Source organism: Dama dama, chromosome 4, assembly GCF_033118175.1.
Source record: "Dama dama isolate Ldn47 chromosome 4, ASM3311817v1, whole genome shotgun sequence".
Taxonomy (NCBI): Eukaryota; Metazoa; Chordata; class Mammalia; order Artiodactyla; family Cervidae; genus Dama; species Dama dama.
Window position 1 is genome coordinate 7,809,401 of NC_083684.1, and position 21,396 is coordinate 7,830,796.

At 60.7% G+C, this 21,396-nt stretch overlaps 1 protein-coding gene across 1 annotated transcript in view; it reads left to right on the forward strand.

Moving 5' to 3' along the window:
• VAC14 (VAC14 component of PIKFYVE complex) overlaps window positions 1-21,396 on the forward strand; it is a 75,652-nt gene that overhangs the window by 15,673 nt on the left and 38,583 nt on the right. The window contains exons 11-13 of the mRNA XM_061137561.1: window positions 6,410-6,554; window positions 6,666-6,731; window positions 18,728-18,884. Coding sequence (XP_060993544.1) covers window positions 6,410-6,554; window positions 6,666-6,731; window positions 18,728-18,884 — 368 coding nt within the window. The remainder of the gene's footprint in view (window positions 1-6,409; window positions 6,555-6,665; window positions 6,732-18,727; window positions 18,885-21,396) is intronic.

The window sequence follows — 21,396 nt, forward strand, 5'->3', positions numbered from 1 at the left end:
GCCCTGGGGAAGGAAATGGCAACCCACTCCAGTACTCTTGCCTAGGAAAGCCCATGGACAGAGGAGCCTGGTGGGATAGAGTCCACGGGGTCACAAAGAGTCAGACAGGACTTAAGAGACTAGACAACAATAATAGTGTACTAGGTAACGCACGGTGACCACAGGGGTACCTCGTGGACGCCTTTGCCCAGCCCCGTTTGCTTGTACAGGATAATGTGAGGCCGATGCACCTCTCGGGGGAAGGCCATTCAAGGAGCTCAGAGCACATACAGTGATTGACTGAGCCGGAGCGTGCTCACGCAGGGGTGTGGGAGCTGTCCTCCGAGGCTGGCTGCAATGGCGCCGCCTTCCACGTGGGGGCAGTGCAGGCCAGGCAGGGAGATGGCTGCCCTGGGAGGGACTGTCCACGCTCTGCAGGCGGATGACGGTCCCAGGAGGGACTGTCCACGCTCTGCAGGTGGATGATGGTCCCGGGAGGGACTGTCCACGCTCTGCAGGTGGATGACGGTCCGGGCAGGGACTGCCTGAGCCCCTGGACTGGCCCCCAGCCCCGCTTTGTCGGGCACGGCTGGCTGCGGGGCTGGAGTGGATGCAGCTCCTCCTGTATGGGGTTCTTCCCTCTGAATCCAAGCCTGAGCATGGGCCCTGAGGGCACAGGTCACTCACAAGAGAAAATGTGTACTTATCCCCAGGAGACTCTTCTCTGCAGACCCTGAGGAGGCTCTTCTCTCCGTTCACATTGTTTTCTCACTGACTCCTCTCTCAGGACCTTGGGGGTGTTTTCAGAGTACTGACCGTAAATATGGACTCTTCCTAGGATCTCTCTCCCACATTGTTGGAGCAAGCCAATGAACACCATTCATTTATTTGTTTTTAGTTTGTTGTCACACATCCAGAGCCTGTGTTCAACCCTGCAGTTTCCAAGAAAAAGATGTGGTCCCTGAGCTTGAGGTTTTCCACTGTGGGGTCAGAGACGTAAGCAGGAAGTTATGGGAAAGGGTGGTGACGGTTGTGCAGGGGCTCAGGGGGCCTTAGGGCCAGCGCTGGTGCCCCGCTGAGGCTCGCTGGAGCACCGGCTGCCCACCTCAAGCGCTTGGGGAGGCCTTCCCGGGCCCGGCTGGTGCCCCACTGAGGCTCACTGGAGCACCGGCTGCCCGCCTCGAGCGCTCGGGGAGACCTTCCTAGGCCCGGCTGTGCCCCGCACTCTGGGTCACGTTGTCGGGTTCTGCTGATGGTTACGTTTCAACCCCACAAGCTCAGTAGCAATGCTGTCTCCACATCAGGGCTGAGGAGGGACAGGAGGTCGGGGCTGCGGTAGAGACTGGATTTAGCAGGGTCTAAGGTGGGCGCAGACCAGTCAGGGGCTTACTGCCACGTCGCGGTTAGACAGGACGGAGGCTCAAACTGAAGAGGTGGCAGAATGTGGAGAAAGTTGATAGACTGGAGCTGTTTTGAAGGTAGAATTGACAGAATTGGCCAATGGATGGGATGGAGTGAGGGGGGGAAATGAGTGGAGAGAGACTTCTAGATGCGGGGTTGAGCCGGATCAGGGCATCCTGGTTTCGTTTCCCAAGCTGAGCAGGAGGAGGAACAGGGATGTGAGTGGGCCCATTGAGAGTAGAGTTCAGGGCGGCTCTGGGCATCCCGCCGGAGCGGGTATGGAGGCTGGTTGTGGATGTGGGATGCTGGAAATCAGGGGAGAGGTCTCAATGGAGATGCAGGCAGACTGGCCCACCCTGCTGAGGAGCCACTCTGGAAATCAGAGGGCCCTGGCAGGGAGGGCCATGTGGTCTCGAAGCCCCTCCGGCAGTGTGAGAGAGGACAGGTGTGGGCGCAGGGCAGAGCTAGCAGCAGGAAGGCCTGTTGAGCCTCGTCACTAATCTAGGCCGCTGGGAGGGGGCAGTCCAGGAGGACCGGAGATCAGCCGTGACTGACGGCCCTGTGCGGGGGGCACAGCTCCCCCCGTCACTGGGGAGACAGTGGTTCCTCCGCCCAGAGGAGGCCCTGATTCCTGCGCTATGGCCAGGAACCCCTGACTGGGACCAAGCCTTGCTTTATACCCGTCATTCAGCAGCGAATGCTGAACCAGGCTTTGAAATTGAAAAGCCAACGGAGAGCACATTATCTGGCGCTCTGTTTCCCTCAGACAGAGGCTTCCTCGTGGCAGCTGCCAACCTGAGTCACCGGCTGTACCAGAGAGGGGGCGGCCCCCGAGCCGGGAGACCTGAGCCCAGCCCTCCCGCCTGAGGCGGCAGCCGAGGACGGAGGCTGGGGTGCCTGCTCTGCCGGTTGGTGCTGCCTGAAGCGGGCTGAGCTCGGGCACGCTGGCCTCTCGCAGGGTCCCTGCGAAGCGTAACTCGGGCTGCGGGTTTCCGACGCACAGTCACCCCGGGCACTGCCTGCACAGGGGGGCCGCTCCCACCGCGCCAAGGCCCGCCAAGGGCAGCGGGACCCCTCCCCGCCTGGCAGACAGCCAGCAAGGTGACAGTGTGCTGGAAGCTCTGGGTTCTGGCCTGTGCACGAGACTAGGTGCGGCTTTAGAGGACCATTGTCATCAGGGGCACTCAGCACAGGCCTCCAGTGCAGTATGCTGTGCTCCTCAGTACAGTGTAGCTGGCTGCAGCGGGCAAGCAGAAAGAGCTAGAAATCAGTGCTTCCCAACTTTCAGCACCTGCTGATGGAAAGATGTGACAGAGATCTTTTATTAAAAAAAAAACAGCTCTGAATTCAGAAACAGTTCCTTTTTTAGACTTACCTTTGTTCTAGTTTGATTAGAGCTGTAACATAGGAGTGCCATAAAGGGTTAGATGTTACAGAAATAAAGTGCTGCTTCCCACGGAGAAGTGCTGGGCTTTATCAGGATGTGTTAGTGATATCAGAACCCTTATGCCTGAAGTCAGTATTTTAACAGCCACAGAAGCACCACGCATTTGGAAGTCATAGTACATGTACACGTATGACCTTCGTTATGAGATGCTTTCTGAGAAAGTGCGTAGTGAGAACAGGGTTTTGCAGACAACATGAAATAACTCACAAGCACCCAGGAGTAGCTAGACTCTCTGGAACCAGCACAGAAATGTGTTCTAAACTGTGACTGAGCTCCGATCCGTTCTCCGGGTGGGGTGAGCCAGGGTGGAGGCTGCACACCTCTGGCTCCCGACCAGCAGCTCAGGAGCTGAGCACCGGGCGCAGCGTGCCCGCGCTAGGAAGAGCCCAGGTTCCAGAGCCCCGGCTTGGCATGGAGCTCACGCCAAGCCCAAACAGTGCAGCCGGTCCCCCGGCAGGGTAGCTGAGAGCTGCCCCTCGGAGGCAGGATCACCCGCTCTCCCCGTCCGTGGCGCCCTGGGCCGTTCAGCCTCCCAGGCCCTTCACCTCCAGCCAGCCAAGGACGTGGGAGCCAGGGAGAGCGTCCCCAGCTGAGGGGGGACGCACCAGGCCTCCTGGCCTCAGGCAGGTCCTGTAGTGTCCCATCGCGCACCAAAGGGACCCAGGGGCGTATTGACTGGCTGAGGCCGACGCCCACCTCACCGTCAATCTGGGGTGCCCCCTGTCTGGGGAGGGCCACTGTGGGCACACAGGGTGCCACCCACTCTCAGGCCAGCCCGCGACACCTTCCTTCCTTGTCTGGCCCCAGGGCAGCGCCCCGAGGGAGGCGCAGTCACAAGCCGGCCCTCGGTGTCTGTGCTCTGTAGACATGTTTCGCTGGCCCGCAGCACCTCAGGATTGTTGTCAGTCAAGGAGCCCGGCTGCCCGAGGGGCTGTCTAGCCTGGCTTCCTGGGGCCACTGGGATTTGGCCCACCGCCCCCCCTCCCCCCGAGATGAGCAGCAGCTTCCTCGGCGTCCCTCTCCCAGAGAAACAGTGCTGCCGGGGTGCTTGAGTGCATGCAGCGCGTCAGGAGGCAGAGCCGTGCGGTGGGCAGGGCCACCCTGGGCTCAGACGCCGAGAAAGCGCCGGGTCCACGCTTGGCAGCCACATGGTGTGCACAGGTCAGCTAGCGCCTCCCTGCTCTGCCTGCCTCATCTGCAGACTGGGAGTAACACGGCTCAGCGCGGAGCCCAGCACAGTGCTTGCCCAGAACCTGCGCGCGCGTCGTCTTGCGCACACCGCTGTCGTCACTGCTCACTGTCAGAGCCCGACCCCCAAGCGTCATGTACCCCCCAGGGCCCGGGCTGCATGTGGAGCGGGAGCTGGGCTCACACTGCCTCCCGGCCCCCAGCAGCTCGGGGCACAGCTGGGCCGGGTCCCAGGGACCTGCCAGGCCTCCCCCCGAGGGCTGTTTCAGCCAGGAAGCGGCAGGACCTGCCAGGCGGGGGAGCCCTCGTGCACCTCCTGCTGTGCAGAGGGCCTCTCTGGAGCCCTCGGCTCACCGGGCCAGGAAGGGGCTTCCGATCATTCCCCACTGCTTTCCAAGCTCATTTCACTAAGACCTCGGGCTCCAGGAAGGTGTCTGGAGTGTCTCCAGCCGTGGGATCCTGCCCACCCAAGGAGAGCTCACAGAGCACGCCTGAAGGAGCCCAGGAGGAGGCTGGTGCGATGGGGCACAGCAGGACCCGAGGTCAGACAGGGAGAGGGACGTCAGGAAATTGTCAGAGGAGAGGGAATGCACGGGCAGCCTGGATGGTGCCGCAGAGCTGCACCGTCCACACAGGCGCCTCTGCCCCTCGTGACCGCTGCGCACACCGTGGCCTGTCTGAGCCGAGGGCGCGGAAGGCAGGAGACAGGCGGGTTTAAAAGACTCAGGGCACTGAAGAGAGTGCACAGTCTGTTACTAATCTCCGCGTCGACTTTTATGTTGATCACATGTTGAAATGACATTTGGGGCGTATTGCATGAGTGCATGCTCAGTTGTGTCCGACTCTTGCCCTCCAGGCTCCTCTGTCCATGGAATTTCCCAGGCAACCCATGGGAGTGGGTTGCCATTTACTTCTCCAGGGGATCTTCCCGACCCAGGGACCAAACCTGTGTCTCCTGCACCTACTGCATTGGCAGGCGGATTCTTTACCACTGTACCACTTGGGAAGCCCTTGGGGTATATTGGGTTACTTAAAATATATTGTTAAATTTAATTTCACCTGTTTCTGTATACTTTTTAATGTAAAACCAAAAAACATAATATTCCATGTGTGACTTGCATTATATTTCTAGTAGATAGTGAGAAAGAGAGAGAGGTGAAGAGCAGCGGGTTCCTGGGTGGCTGAGACTGTCTGAGAGCCCGCCTTTGCCACCCTGGACTTGTCTGTCTGTGCGTGAGTTTCTCCATCTGTCCAGGCTGCTGAAGAACTCAGATGCTTGGCTGTCCTCAGAAGACCCCAGCACTTGCAGCCACATGGCTCTTGGGGAGCCTCAGCGGCAGCCCCACCCCAAGGCTCAGTCTGCTGGGCCACATCCCTCACACGTACAGCCCCCCGGCCACCAGAGGCTAGAAGTGCCCGCTCATGCCCCCAAAACGAGCTCCATGGGGAATCATCAAACCATGTTAAATAGCACTTCCATTTAGCACTTAACAGAGCTCAGAACCCTGCCCTTTAGGAGTTCACATCAAACAAGCTTCAGAGAGGCTGCAGGCGAATTGGGAAAGCATAGGCATTGAGTTCCTGACACAAATGAATAATTGAGCAGTCTGGAAATACCACGGAAGACCGTTTTGTCCAGGCAGGCAATGGCGTCCTGCGTCAGATGGGAAGGGAGCCCCTCCCAACACCTTAAGGGCCCCTGTCCTTAAGGGCCCCATCCCGGCCTCTGTCTGGGGACCCCACTTTGGGCAGAGGGCTAAGGGTCTGTTCCAGCGGCACCCAGTCTTCCCGGGGCTGCTTGGCAGGACTTTTCTCTGCCTGGAGACCAGCAAGGCTTCAGGCCAGGGGAGCAGGGAGCCTGCACCCCGCCCTAGAGCGCAGGCATTCTGAGCAAGCTCCGATCTACAGGCTGAGCCTGTCACCTCCTTCCTGCCTCAGATGAGAACGTTAACAACTTCAGAGGCGGCTCTGAAGGCCCCTCACCCAGGCCGGCCGCTGTGCCGAGGGCCCTGCATGTGACCGGTTGAAGCGCCATGGGTCCTTGTTGGAGAAGTGGGCTTCGGGTGCCTGGGGCAGGGCCTGTGTTACTTAGGGGCGTCCCTGGGGCCTTTCCCTGGACTCTTTGGGCAGGGAGGTTTTGTTTCATTGACAGGCTCTGGGCGCTCAACTGCCTTTCAGCTACGAGGTCCGCTGGTCCCGTGTCCGCCCTTCTGCACCTTTTCTGGTGCAGCCCGCTGCTAGAAAGGGGGCTGCGGGTAGCTGCCCAGCAGACTGGCCGTCCTGCCACAGCGTGGGTGTCCGCGCTCCCACCTGGCAGAGCAGCACCCCGGCACCCCGGGTGGGGGTGCGGGGCCTGTGGGCCTCAGGCCAGCTCCCTCCTGGTCTTTCCCGCAGCGCAGAGAGGGCCCCAGTCACCCTCCACCTGGACGGGATCGTGCAGGTGCTGAACTGCCACCTCAGCGACACGGCCATCGGCATGATGACCAGGATCGCCGTCCTCAAGTGGCTCTACCACCTGTACATCAAGACGCCCCGCAAGGTGAGCCCCCGGCCGGAGCGGCGCTCCTGGGTGATCTGCAGGGCCTGCCGCGCCTGGCGGGGCCCTGGGGTGGGAGGCCCCTGCCGCGGCTCACACGGCCCCTCCCCGCAGATGTCGCGGCACACGGACAGCCTGTTCCCCGTGCTCCTGCAGACGCTGTCGGACGAGTCTGACGAGGTAGGTCCCCATCCTCCTCCGGGCTCTGGCCGCCGGCCTCCCCTGCTGAGGGCACGGTGTAGCTCAGAGGGACTTACTTTGCTGTGTTCTCTTAAGCCAGCACCCCTAAACTCCCCCCCATTGCTCCTGTTTGGCGAGGAGCAGCCGTCAGGGAGAAAGCTTTGTCTCCTGCCCTCTGGAGATAAAGGCTCTTGCTCTGCTGGCCCTTCTGACAAGCGCCGGGTCTAGCCGTGGCGAGGAAGCCAGTCGAGCAGGGAGCCCCCGGCCCCCGGGAGGCCGTGGGGAGTGTCGGCAGGAAGCCCAAGGGCGAGCTCCGGCTGCCTCGCTGCCCGACCCTGCGTCTCGGTTTCCTTTCTCCATCCAGTGGGGTAGTGACAGCACAGAAGGGTGTGAGAAATGTCTCCAGAAACACCGAGCGCTGTGCCGGGCACCAGCTGAGCCCTCGGAGCACCAGTTGTGATCCCTTTCAGCTGACTCCTTTCTGGCCTCCAGTTTGAACTTGGACCCTGAGTCTTTGCTTTTGTTGGGGGTCACCACAAGCTAAAGGGAGAGGCTGGCCCCCTCCCAGGCAGCGGGAGTGACCCCCAGTGGGGTGGGCAAGGGCTGCGCCCTCAGCCTCCCCACACCATGCCAGCGGCGTCCTGCTCGGGGGCCTTCTTGGTCGGACGCCCCGCCTCCCGGCCGAGGAGCAGGGCTTGCAGCCGGGCATTGCCTTCTGGGGGGCATCCCTGCCCTCCACCCATGCCCACTCCGAGCTTTGTGCTGGATGTTGGCGGCCCTGGCCCTGACCCACCCCTCTCCTGCCCTCCTCTGGGCCCCATGAGGCAGTAGGCACTCGCATCTGCAGACCTCCCAGCGCCGAGCAGGAGGGGACAGGGGCTGGGGAAAAGGGAGCGGGACCTGGCCCATATCTTCCCATGCAGGAGGTGTCTCAGTCTCTCCTGGGCTGGACCCTGGCTTGTGTGGGGTCCCGGGGAGCCGGCCTGCAACCTGACTTTGCTTCCCTGACCCTGAGCCACAGAGAGATTCAGACAGGCAAGTGTCCACCTCCAGGTCCTCTCAGGTCCTCCACGTTTTCTTAAACTCAAAGCAGATGGTCTGGGCCTCTGCTCAGTACCCCTCCTGCCTGTCCACCATGCACCCGTGTGTGCGCGCACACACACTGCCTACCCCCGCCCCCCCTGCCACTGCAGTGCACATACACACACACAGACACCCCGCCTCCCCCCACCCCCGCCGCTGCAGTGCGAGGCCCAGGTGGACATGGCCCGGTTCTGCGTGAGTTAGGACTGACTCGCTGCACACTCACAGCCCTCATTTCAGTACAGAAAGGGAGAGAAGAACTTCGCTGATTGGTTCCTTCCCCAGGACTTCAGTGGAAGCAGCTGAGTTTTCAGTCCTTTAAATTGAGTTGTTTAATCCCATCCAGCCTTCTTCACCCGCGGTTGGTTTTTGTGTGCGTGTGCATTTAAAGGGAGCCGGAGGAGATGCAGTCCATTAAACAGCTCTGTTCAGGTTGCGGCTGTGGAAACTCGATTTGCTGAGATGCCAAATGTTTTCGGGTTTTGGGGCGCATCTTGTGGGCCTCCAGTGGGGAGAGGCTGCAGCTGCTCTTGGGGACAGTTGCCGGGGGTGGTGTGGGCAGGCAGCGCTGCTGTTAGCAGCAGTTCAGAGTCCCTGCTGTCCCATCTCTCTCCTGGGGAGGGATTTGGGAACCCAGTGTCACTGCTGAGTCGTGACCCTGCCACGTCCTGGTTCTTCCCCAGAATCCTGTCCCTGGTGAATCCAGTGACCTTGAGGGTGTCCTGTGTACTTGACAGTGGAAATGCAACCATGAATGAGACAAAGTCCCTCTTCTCCTGGAGCGAGCTTCCGTTCCAGGGTGTCCAAAAAGTGCCCTCTGGGAGGTTTCCCCAGTTATTTTCAGGCACGCCCCTGATCTCAGATTGGACCTCCAGGGGTACAAGACCCTGAAAGCCCATTCAGTCAGATCAGCCCACAGCCAGACCGGGGTGGGGGGAGGCCCCTCACTAATAGAACGTAACCACGGCCTGCCCCACGCAGGGCTGTACACTCAGCCTAGGTGGCTCAACACCCGGATTAGCCCGTTAATAACCGCCAGCTTGTCTGAAGTCATCCCAGTGTCAGGGAATGTGCTTAGACACCTTCCCTGTGGTATCCAGAGAACCCTCGACAGTTCTTCTGCAGGAGAATGCTGTTATTATTTCCATTTGGCAATTCAGAAAATAAGGCTAGGGAGGTGAAGTAGTCGGCACACTCCTAGGGAGTGATGGGGCCTAAACCAAGTCTGCCTGTCCCCAGAGCGCACAGTCGCTGCGCCTCTGTGCCTGTGTTTCCCCTCTGTGGCCCCCAAGCTCATGCTTGGTCAACGTATCATCCCCCCCATCACCTGGCCTTTTTCTCTCGTGCTACAATTTCTCGAGAAGACTGTGCAGTCTGGTGTGGAGAGGGCTGTGGGGCTTTGGAAAAGCTCTCCCTCAGCGCCCTGATCCGTTGTCCACTCTTCCGACTGATTTACAGGAGCTCTGTTTATCCAGGACATCCCATCTATGGTCTGTGTCGCAGATGTTTTCCTCTCCTAGTGTGATGGTGATAAACCCGCATACCCGTCACCCTGGGGGAGAGGCACTGGCCCTGGGGGACAGAGTGTACCAGGTGTTCATGATGCAAGAGCTGGCCGCAGGGAGAGGCCAAGCCTCAGAGCCCCAGCTCCGCCGCCACCACGTTCCCCAGCCCCCGGCACGTGGCCTCCCTGGGGTGTCTCACGGGCCCTTGTTTCTCTGCCCGCCTCCCCCTGCCCCCTTCCAGGGACAGCTCGGCAGTCCACACCCCTCCAGGATCCTCGGTTGTCTTTGCTTCTCCTAATTCAGGATAAGTGGCTGCTCCCTCAGTACCGCCTGCTCCTCGCAGCCTTGATCTGAAAATCCTTTTGTCAGAAACAATTTTGCAGGTGTCAAATTAATATTCTTGGCACTGGAGTAGAAATCCTCCCATCAGCTAGCGATCCAATGACTTGTTTTTAGGTGAAAATGCGACCCTGATCCCACAGTCTGGAACGTGGGCACATGTGCAGAGCTTTCTGCGGGATCCGCGGGCGGCAGGGCCGCTCTTTCCCTGCCCGAAGGTGCCAGTGTCAGCCACCTCCCGAGCCCACAGCTGCCCGGGCAGGCTCTGCCCGTGAGCCCCCGGACGACAGACAGGTCCTGTCCACGTTCCCCATGGTTCCCATCCCCACCCCAGCCTCAAGCACAGCTGCCTCCCCACCTGCATTTCAGATCCGCTACAGGTCACGGCAGGTACGTGTCATCACACACGTGCCCGGAGTGAGCCCTGGCATCAGCTGTGGGCTTCAGAGGTGATGTGTCTCAGTGCAGGTACACTGACCGTAACAGGCGCACTGCCGTGGTGACGAAGACCGGTGAGGGGAGGCTGTGTGTGTGCGGGGCCAGGAGGTGCGTGCGAAACCTCTGTTAGGTTCTGCTCAGTATCGCTGCAAACCTAAAACTGCTCTAAAAGTTGAAAATCTATTTTAAACAAAAATATGTGGGATTGAAAAAAAAGTCTTAAGTTTCAGAAGAGGTCTGGAAGGAAGGTCAGGTGCCCCTCCTCCCCAGGGACCTGGGCTGCTCTGACCTGCACGGAGGGCAGGGTGTCTCCACCTGCCCTGCCAACTGCTGTTTCAGGAGGCCGAGGAAGGCTCCCTGTCTGTGCTTAGCTCTTCCTCACAACCTGTCCATCACCCTCAGCCTTTAGGGGCAAATTGTGCCCCCAGGAGGGAAGGCCTGCTGCTGGAAATGGGCCGTCCCTCTGTGTCTGCCCCAGAAACGAGGGCTCCCCCTTGTTGCCTTCATCTGAGAGCAGCTTAGAGAGGCAGGGGTGGCCTGTCTGACACCCCCGCGCTGGCTTCCTTTGGAAACCATGGGGGCTGCTGTGTGCTGAACCCTGTCTGGGAGAAGGAGAGGCAGAAACCAGTTTATGGAGTCATGGAGCTGGTCAGAGTGCATCGCACCCTTTGTCTTCAGGAATCTGCCTGGTGGTCCAGGAGTAGTTTCATCATCCCCCGTGTGACATGAGAGGAAGCTCAAGCATGAAGGAGATAACTTGCCAGGAGCCAGCTTTGGAAGCTGGGTCTGTCAGATTCCAGATCATCTAAACCCCACACGAGGTCTGCCCTCACTCACCTCAGTGAGAGTGCCGCTGGGAGGGGTACTGCTCTATCCAGGCTGGATGCACTTGGCTCTGACCTGCCCCCCGGGCTGCCCCAGGTCTGCTGAACCCCCTGGGCCCCATCCCAAAGCAGTGAGCCGTGGCGGGACAGCCCAGATGATGTGGCAGCCGCCCAGTGGCGAGCAGGAGGACAGCCTCTGCCCCGTGCTGCCCCCACTCCATGGTAAGGCTGAGGCTCCTTCCCACCTCTGCTCTCCTCCCCGCAACGTGCTCAGGCTCAGTTCAGTTCAGTCGCTCAGTCGTGTCCGACTCTTTGTGACCCCATGGACTGCAGCACGCCAGGCCTCCCTATCCATCACCAACTCCGGGAGCTTACTCAAACTCATGTCCATCGAGTCGGTGATGCCATCCAACCATCTCATCCTCTGTCATCCCCTTCTCCTCCTGCCCTCAATCCCTCCCAGCATCAGTCTTTTCAAATGAGTCAGTTCTTCACATCAGGTGGCCAGAGTATTGGAGTTTCAGCCTCAACATCAGTCCTTCCAATAAACACCCAGGACTGACCTCCTTTAGGATGGACTTGTTGGATCTCCTTGCAGTCCAAGGGACTCTCAAGAGTCTTCTCCAACACCACAGTTCAAAAGCATCAATTCTTCAGTGCTTGGCTTTCTTTATAGTCCAACTCTCACATCCATACATGACCACTGGAAAAACCATAGCCTTGACTAGACGGACCTTTGTTGGCAAAGTAATGTCTCTGCTTTTTAATATGTTTATCTAGGTTGGTCATAACTTTCCTTCCAAGGAGTAACTGTCTTTTAGTTTCATGGCTGCAGTCACTATCTGCAGTGATTTTGGAGCCCAGAAAAATAAAGTCAGCCACTGTTTCCACTGTTTCCCTGCCTACTTCCCATGAAGTGATGGGACCGGATGCCATGATCTTAGTTTTCTGAATGTTGAGTTTTAAGCCAACTTTTTCACTCTCCTCTTTCACTTTCATCAAGAGGCTCTTTAGTTCCTCTTTGTTGTTTGCTGTAAGGGTGGTGTCATCTGCATATCTGAGGTTATTGATATTTCTCCCGGCAATCTTGATTCCAGCTTGTGCTTCATTCAGCCTGGCATTTCTCATGATGTATTCTGCATATGAGTTAAATAAGCAGGGTGACAATATACAGCCTTGACGTACTCCTTTCCCAGTTTGGAACCAGTTCCATGTCACCTCCATTTTCCTCCCTAAAAAGGAATGAAGTTTGGGCTGGATTGTGTTAAGTCCCTTCTAGCCCTGACTCTGTGTGGTCCTGACTCCACTGCCTGGAATACTAATGCGGCCTGCTCAAAAGTGGACAGTCTTCTGTAAGAATGGGGCTTGTTTTTCCTTCTCATATCCTTGCCTCAGTTTTTATTTCACTCCAATTTTCATTCCATCCACTCTCCAAAACAAACAAAAACAACCCCGCCACCCTGCGCGTCAGTTCTGAGTGTTTCTGTACGGTCGGATCACATGGTCAGGTCGGGCGCCAGCCTGAAGCACCGAGGGGCGAGACAGCGGCCAGGAGCTCAGTTCCGCCTGTGGAGGGCCCACCCCACATGGAGAGGCGAGGCGGGCCACCACTCGATGGCCCAGGTGAGGACATGCGGGCCCTCCCGCTGCAGGCCCTCCCGCTGCAGGCCTCACGGCTGGTCCTCTCTGCTCTCCCTGGCGGACCCCGTGGCCTCCTGCGGGGCTTGGGAAAGAAAATGAGGGGCGGGAACAAATGAGCTGTGGCCAGCAAGGCGCAACCAGGCCTGCAGCCACACGCCCCGGGGACGGGGGCTCCCACCCCCCACGGCACAGCAGAGGCCCCGGCCGTGGGCACCAGGGAGCCCTTGGCAGCAGAGTGCTGCCATGCACGGCTAGGGCCCTGCGGTCTCAGGCCCAGCATCACGCCGGGGGCGCCTCCTTGGGGTAAGGCCGCCACCCCATGCTCTAGGAAGACAGGTTTGTGCTGGGAGGGTTTGCAGTCTATCTCTGTCTGAATTCCCTCCACTGATAGGAAGGTGAGGACCCGGGGCTGCACCATAACTAGAGCACGGGGCAGAAGGCTGCCCAGAGGGGCGGCTTGTTTCCCAAAGCAGGAAAAGGCGGGCCCAGAGGCGGCTTCACGAAGGGAAGGAGGGGGGAGCCACCTTCCCCTGGACAGGGCTGGGGCTCCCGGGAGGGGCCGGCCACTTGCCTCAGCACGTCTCTCCTTGAGCTCGAGAACTGATCAGCATCTCACCTAGAAAGGCCGACGTCCACCCACCCCACAGAGTCCCCCGAGGCAGCCACGCACACCAGGGCCACCGTCAGGGCCGCCGGAGCTCTTAACCACCCGGCTGCCTGGGCTGTAGCCTGGGCCTGCGCGAGCTGCTCTCTCCCGTGGGGCCTTGTGGCCTGGGTTCCCCACAGGCCCCCAGCAACTGATGCTCGTGTCTGACTGAGAACCTCGGTGTGGACCCGCCCCAGTTCATGTTGGGAGCTTGGGGCCAGGCCCCATCTGTCAGTTCCAGCACCCTCTCTCCCTGCCATCGCCGAGGTGGCCAGGCCAGGGCCCTTGTTTTCACACGCACACCCCACCACGCCTCACCTGGGGCATCGTCGGTAGCCAAGATCTCTCCCAGGACGTGCGTCTGTTTTTCCTCCTCCGGAGGTGGCCAAAGCAGAGTCGGTTGCGTTTCCCTGACGTCTTCCTGTTGGCAGTTTGCACGGCCTGCTGACAGGGTGGGGAGTTGCTAGAGATGCTGAGGGCAGACGTGCGCCTCGTGCTCACTCGGTTCCCAGCCTGTACTGGGCCTCACCGTGTCCACAGCAGCCCTTCAGGCGTGCATTCTGCTGCATCTCCCCTTAACAAAGCAGAAACTGGCTCAGAGAAGTGAGGTGACCAGGTCGGGATCTTGGCCTGATGCCCCGTGACTCCGTGAAGGCATGTCTGTCAGTACACTACCTGCTTCTCTGCTCCTCCGGGCCGGCCAGATCCCTATCTGTGTCACTACAGCACCCGGTACCCCCAGACCTTCTCACGGCCCTCGTCACACGCCATGAGGGCAGAGGCGTGTCTGCACACGGGAGGGGCCCGGACGCGTTTCATGAGCATGTGCACAAGCAGGAGGCATGCAGATGGCAGCAGAGCGCATTGTGGCCCATCCTGCCTCCTTCCTCGCTCACGGGGGCCTGGGCCTGCCCGCTCGGACAGAGCTGAGTGGGGCTCACACAGGGCTGGGGTTGAGCAGAGGCCAGGCGCCCGTGCTGCTGTCCTGGTCGTCGTGGACCGGGCCCTGGGGACAGCAGCCCCTCGGCCCGTCGCCTGGTGACCTGGCTATAACGGTGCCCGCACTGCCGCAGGCTGCCCCACGCGGAGGCCCCTCCCCGTCCCTGCCTGCTCATGGGGAGAGCTCACCTCCTGCAGGGGTACCTGCCAGTCGGAGCTGCGAGTGAGCGAGGGCTCCAGCAGGAAGCCCTGGGGTGGGAGGCGAGGGGGGCCTGTCTCCAAGCCGGCTCACCCCGGGAAGCTGGGGGCCCTGTCTCCAAGCCGGCTCACACCGGGAAGTTGGGGGCTCTGTCTCCAAGCCAGCTCACCCCAGGCTGGCCTCGTCCCCCTCTGCCCTCTGGGGCGGTGGCTGGACGGTTCAAGCTGCCAGAACCCGCACTGTCCTGTTGTCGGGGAACTTAATAAGCATCAGGTGCTGCCCTTTGGCAGTATGGCACGGAACTGGCGCCTTGGAAGGACTTCTGAGTCCACTAGAACAGAAGAAAAGAAAAGAAAGCTGTTCCTGATTCCTAAAGGCGTGCGTTCAAAGTCGGGCAACAAACCAAGACAGAATTCTTGTTCCTTTTTTTCAAGTTGTTTTTTGCTTTACCGAGGCATACAAGGTCTTAATCAGGGTGGTTTCCTCAATGGGAAAATAGGTCTAAGGCTGAGCAGTGCCCTCGCTCGCACCCCCAGATCTGGGAGTCTTTTTGGCAGAGCTGCCCCAGTGCTGTAGAAGCCCACAGCCTTGCCCACCTCCCCAGCATGCTGGGCCCGGCCTGCTCCCGTCCTCATAGGGGGAAGCTGTTCTGGGGAAACTGCCCCCTCGGGCCGGGCCAGGCCAGGCTAGGGCCTGGTCGTTGCTTTCTCCAGCCTGGGTCTGCTGTGTTGAAGGCCGGCGGGTGCCAGCAGCCATCCCCCAGAGCTGCATGGGGGCTCAGGCACACAGGAGCTGTGCCGGGGCCTGCGGACATCCTCCCCCCGACCGCGGCTCCCCGGGTGCCACTCCTGGGCCAGCAGCTCGGCCTCCTGGACCGAGTTCTCCAGATGAGTCCACCAGGCATTGGGGCTCGAGAGGCCTGACCCCCTGGGCTGCAGCCCTCGTGAAGGAAGGGGACAGGCTCCTGAGTGGAAGGAGGCAGGCGGCCGCAAGTCTTCCCATGCAGGCCTGGCCTAGCGCCTTTTCGTTTGCTCTCAGCTTCACTCCCCAAGAATAAGGGTAATCCAAATTGCCCGGGATCTCAGGTGTGGCCCTGCAGCTGCCCTGCTGTGGGCGGAGGCATCAGCTGGCCTGGGCGGCGCCTGCAGACCTTGGCCTCAGGCCTCCTGCGTCCTCTTCCCCGCCAGCCCAGGTGCCGCCCTCGGAGGCTCGTGCGGCTCCCTCCTGGCCGAGACTACAGAGGGCCCAACCCAGGGAGTTCCTTCCCTGCTTGTGGGACTGGAAGGCTGAGCCCATTGACATCTGGGGCCCGGTCAGCTGACCAGGGACCTAGCCAGACTCTGGACTGAGTTTCTCAGAGACACGTGGGTAGAGAAATGGAAGATTTTTCCAGCCATCCCTTGGCAGAAGCTCTCCAGAACCATCCATCTTCCATTTCCTGCCCAGCTCTGCAGCCGCCGGGTGCCTCGCCTGGGACTCCGTGTCCAGGGGTCTGGGTGGGAGGAGAGGATAGGCCTGCAGGCCTGGGGGCTTAACCTTGCAGAGCTCTGGGTCTCCCCTGGTCCCGAGGTGGTGAAGGGGCAGGCAGGAGCATTTCCAGGAGACAGAAGGGTGCATCCTGCAGCGAGGGGTTTTCCAGGGCTGGTCTGTGGACACACTGTGGGGACAGAGAGTGCCTGGATGCACCAGTAAATGAGGGCTGGAAACAGCTGCTGTGCAGGAGACTGTCCTTGGCCCGCTGGAGGGCAGGGGCTGACAGCCTATTGCGGCCCATCTAGACAGTGACTCCCCTCCCATGCTGAAACGTGCCCTTTGCTGCTGTCCGGCTGCCTCCCAGAAGGAAGGCCTTCCTCACTTTGCTCCCCAAGCCATGGAGGGTGTGATACCCCGTGCCCCTCCCCCCCGGCCGCCTTCCTCCTGGAGCTGCTTTGTCAGATGCTTTCTTCCCCAGTTGCCGCTGACCTTTTCTCTCCATCGGTGGCCAGCCGGCTCAGGGACCAGCTGATGCGCCTTCCCCCTGCCCCCCCAGCCCGTTGCCATGGTAACCACAGGCCCTCCTGCTCCTGCAGAATATTGCTTTCTTGTAACCTTCTTCCCTCCCTCTCCTTCCCCCTTTCTTTCTCTCACACAAAAAGAAAGCACAAGTGTTTTATATTCATTCTGCAAAATCTGTGGAGCGCATACTAATTGGCGTGGCTTCCTCCCACTCTGTGTGAGCCTTTCCCATCCTCGGGGCCAGGACCACGGGCCAGCGTCAGCATGGGCCCAGCCGGCCTGTGCGCTGCCATGGCACTGGCTCTGCGTGTCCTGAGGCCGCGTGGGGCATTTCTCGCCTTGTGTCCAAGCCCTGAGCGTGACCGAGGCCACGGAGACCACCGTGTCCTTGTCGCCAGACTTCCTGCCCTCAAGCCAAGGGCCGTCAGGTCTTCAGGGACGAGGGCCGCTAACAGCCTTGCTGGCACAGAGACCAGAGCCAGGTCCAGTGGACGGCGGCGCCTTATAGTCCCCCTGATGTCCCCCGGGGCTGCTCCCCACTGCCCAGGCAGAGACAGAGTCCTGGCCTAGGCCTGTGTCCAGATGGTGGTTACCCTTAGCCATGTTCAGCTTGGACTGAGTGGTTTTGCTGGTCTGCTGGGAGAGAGCCCGTGGCTGGACTGGACGGGCTGGACTGAGAACCCCAAAGTGGCTGCCCACCAACTCCCCACTCTCCTCTTCCCGCCATTGCTTGACCTCCACTTTGGCGGCCCCTCTCAAGTCCTTTGCTCTAGAGCCTGAAGGGGACAGTGTTGCTGTTCCCCAGCTCCCACCTAAGGGGGCTTCCACTATGTGTGTGTACACGAGGACACATGGTTTTGCTCCAAGCCCACCTGTGGGGACCAGAGACAAATCTTCTGATACGGAAGCACGAGAGGGGTGGCCAGGATTACTGAAGGAACCTGTAGACAACATTTCCAGCTGCAATTGTACAGTAGAAGTGTGTGGTCTGCATTCATTTGCGGGTTGGTGTTAAACTTTCTAAAACGAGAGAACGTGGAATGTGGAGCGCAGATTTGCTGGCCGTGCAGTCCTGTGGGGAGGCGGTGGCATGCGGGGTTGGGTGACACAGATCCTCCTGATGCAGAGGTGAAGCTGGAGGCCTGGGTGTGTGTGCTGCTGTCCCTGCCCTATCCCCGTGCAGGGCCGCTGGCAGGCCAGGCCCCAGATCCTCACGCAGAAGTCGTGCAGGAAGCGTCTCCTGTGATCGGCACAGCACCCTGGCAAGGGCGCGTCCCCGTGGGCACACAGGAGGAAACAGCCTCCCGGTCCCCTGCAAAGCCACGTTCAGACCGCGCCCTTTGTCCAGGTGGTGGTCCTTGATGACCTGCCCCTGCCTGGTTTCCACCCCCACCCCACACCCCGCTCCAGGGCTGGGCCGCAGCTCGGGCTCCGGGAATGTGCCTCTGGGTCTGGTCCTGTGTCCATGAAAAGCTTCCGCTAGTTAAGAGACTGCTCTGCGTGCCTCCCTCTATCCCCGGTTCCCTAGCAGATCTGGGCTCAGCACTCCCGAGGCCCGGCAGTCCCCCTCAGGGCGAGCTGCCGGCCCCGGGGGCACAGGCACTGCACCAGGGCAGCCTGTGGCTTTGCCTCTCCTCCCGCCAGTGTGGGCCCGGCCCCCAGCGGGCGCCACTCAGTAGAAGCTGGTGGGGGCGGGTATAGTGGAGCTCACTGGTCCAGAGTCAGGCAGCTGATGTCAGGGTTGAGACTGAAGCCAGGACTGTGAGCACAGAGCCCCATTTGTGGACTCACGCTGAGTCTGATGTGGACCCCAGGTTCCTCGAGCAGGTGCCTGTAGGCGAGACTAAGGACAGTCAAGGGCTCACCTCCGACTCGGAGCCAGGACAGCTGCCTCCTGTGGCCTCCCCCCTCACAGGGCCACTCGGTGCGGACATCTCACGGGCCAGGCCTCTCAGGCATGCTGGGTCTCCCCAAGCGTATTTTCCGATAGGGAAATAACCCGCTGGGCCTAGTGTGGGTTGTGTGACCCTTATGGGGTCAGCATCTGGCTGAGCTGGTTGAGCTGAGCTGGCTGAAGCCTGACCAGCCGGGGGCCCCCACTGCACAGACTGGGCCCTTGGCCTGAGACCCTCCTCTCTTGGGGACCAGAAAGCAGTGATCACTGGAAGAGCTGACCCCGCCTTCTCCCCCCACTTCCTGCCGTCCGCTGTCTGCCTGTGTTCTCCTGAGTCTGTCTCCTTTGCAGCAGTCTCTGAGCACTCAGAGCTGTGAGCCGGGCAGCCCTCAGCGGCCTGTCGCCCTCCTGGTGCCCCTGGAGGCGGCTGTCCGTCCGCAACCACAGCGCGGGGTGGGGGTCCTTGTCCATCATCCTCCTCTTCTCTCCCCAGGTTATCCTAAAGGATCTGGAGGTGCTGGCAGAAATTGCTTCTTCCCCCGCAGGCCAGGCGGATGACCCAGGCGCCCTCGATGGCCCTGACCTCCGGGTCAGCCACTCGGAGCTCCAGGCGCCCACCCCCGGCAGAGCCGGCCTGCTGAACACGCCCGGTGAGTCTTCCCTTCCCAGATGGTTGTGGTCGGGGCCCCTGGGCATGGCGCTGCTCAGTCTTGTCCTGGACCGGCTGGCACCTGGGCCACCCTCCTGAGCCCGGGAGCTCCCCGGGGCAAGGGCCGGCGATGTGCCGCTCTGCAGGCAGCAGGCAGCCTGACCCTCCCGCCTCCCACTCCAGCAGCCCCCACCCTCTCAGGAGATCCTCACAGCCCTTTCCCTCATCTCCCTGCAACTCTTGGCCCTTTGAGCCATTGGCTGAATGTGAAACCATCCAAGTCAGCTGATGGTCTCTTCCCCTGGGATGCCGTCACCTGGTCGGGAATCAGGGACCCCAGAGGTTGGGTGTCCCGGGTGGAAGATGAGGCAGCTGTTCTTTCCTCGTTGAGAAGCTAAAACTAACACAGCAGGTGGCCCGGGCCGGAGAGTGGATAACTCAGACAGGGTGTTCCCGGGCAGTCCTCGGACGTGAAGGTGGCCGTGGCGCCCCGGGAGCCCCCACTTTGGGGTCCCTCCAGCCGCAGGTGGCTCTTCTCCTGCGGCCAGCGTGACTCCCGGGTCCTCCATCGCAGGCAGACGCCACCGCCTTCCAGCGACACGATCCTGGAAAACACCCAGGGAGGCAGCTTGGAAGGAGCGTACCCAGCGAATCTTGGGCGTTTGCCTGGGGTGTCTCTGTCCCCTAGTGGCTCTTGACATCCAGATACAAGGTCTTAGACCTCCTCTGATGCAAAAGCCAAGAGTCAGATAGATGTGGGGCCTTTTCAGTGGTGGCTTCCCTCACACAGCCCCTCCGCACTGTCCCTGCAGGCGTCCCAGTACTTGGCCCTGAGGGCACCTGCTCGGTGGAAGTGGGGGCCAGGCTGCCAGCCGATCCCAGAAGGCCCGTGCCTCAAAAAGTGAATGAAAATCGCCCAGTCTTGTCCGACTCTTTGTGGCCCCATGGACTATACAGTCCATGGACTTCTCCAGGCCAGAATACTGGAGTAACTTTTCCCTTCTCCAGGGGATCTTCCCAACCCAGGGATTGAACCCAGGTCTCCCTCATTGTAGGCAGATTCTTCACCAGCTGAGCCACCAGGGAAGACATCTTACTAGTAACACCTGAAGTCAGACCCCGGCCATGGGGTGTCCCATAGGCCCAGGCTGTCGCCACTGTGCACGCTCCGCCTGCAGCTGCTCTTGTTCCCAGCTGCTTCTGACTGAAGGCGGGAAGGAGGCAGGGGCTCTCGTGGCAGCCCAGCGTTCTTTTCTGGTTCTGCAGGAGGCAGCGGTTTCCAGCCTGGACATTGGGCTGCGGCCGGGAGGCTCCCGCATCCTGACCGCGCGACCCCTGTGGACGCGAGTCCTCCCCTCTGTCCGTTCTCGTCCTAGGTCCCCAGATCAGCACTTGGGCGCAAACCTGAAGTCTCTGGACGGGTGGCAGGGTTGCCAGAGGCTGGGGGGGGGCGGCCAGGCCCCAGTGTGGGGGTGGGGGGGCTCCCTGAGAGGAGGTTTTCTGTGGGTGGGGGCAGCCCCAGAGTTCCCTGCCCAGGAAGCCGAGACCATGCATCCTCAGGGGAGAGACTGCGGGAGCACAGCCCTGGGCAGGGGACACGCATCCTCTCCACCGGGGCTATCTGATCTGTCCCTCCTCTGTGAGGGAGGGAGAAGGGCGTGGAAAAATGGGTGACCGTGAAACGCTTCCTGGCTAGTGGAGGGGTGGGCCGGAAAGCAGCTGTGCTGCACAGCCCGTCCTGGGGCGGGGGGGTGGGAGCCCTGGCCGCAGGGCTCGGCCCCGGGAGTTCAGGTAGCACGCCCTCCACTGCTTGGAGCAGGAGCTAGAGGGACTTGGGTGGCAAAGAGCTCTGCGCCCCAGCTTCTGGCCCTGTCAAGACGCCTGGGCCCCCGGAGAGGCTAAGGTGATGAAGACTTGCCCCAGCTCCCAAGGCTGTCAGACTGGCTTGCATCAGCCAGAGCCTCGCCCTGAATTCATAGAAAACAGCTAAGTGTGCCAGACGGGAAGAAATTCCGTCCTGGAAAGAGCACCACGGAAGTGCCTGCAGCCAGTGAGACTCCCCGCTGCGAGGGTTTCATGGCGCCATGTGCCCCGCACGCCCTGTCGGGGTGGCACCCACCCAGCGCGCAGTCCCTGGCTGGCACCAGGTCTGTCAGGCGGGCTGTGGTTCTCCGAGGTCAAGCTCACAGCAGTAGCTGGAAGTAAGAGCTGTGCCCTGTTGCTGTCTGCCTCGGCCGCCTTGGGGAGGGCAGGAGCTGGGCGCCGAGGGTGCTGGCATGGGGCACAGGTCAGAGGGCACCGAGACGCACACGCATTCCGTCCTTTCTCCCACGGTGTCTCTGCACACAGGGGGTCCTTCTCTCCGTTTCCGGCTGGCCACACACGGAGGCTGCAAGGCAGACCGTCTTCCGGTTCGGATCGGCCTTCCCCTGGCTCGCCAGGGCACAGCTCTGAGAACTTGCAGGTGCAGAGCTGTGCCTCTTTAAGACAGATCACCCGCCCTGCCCCCCTAC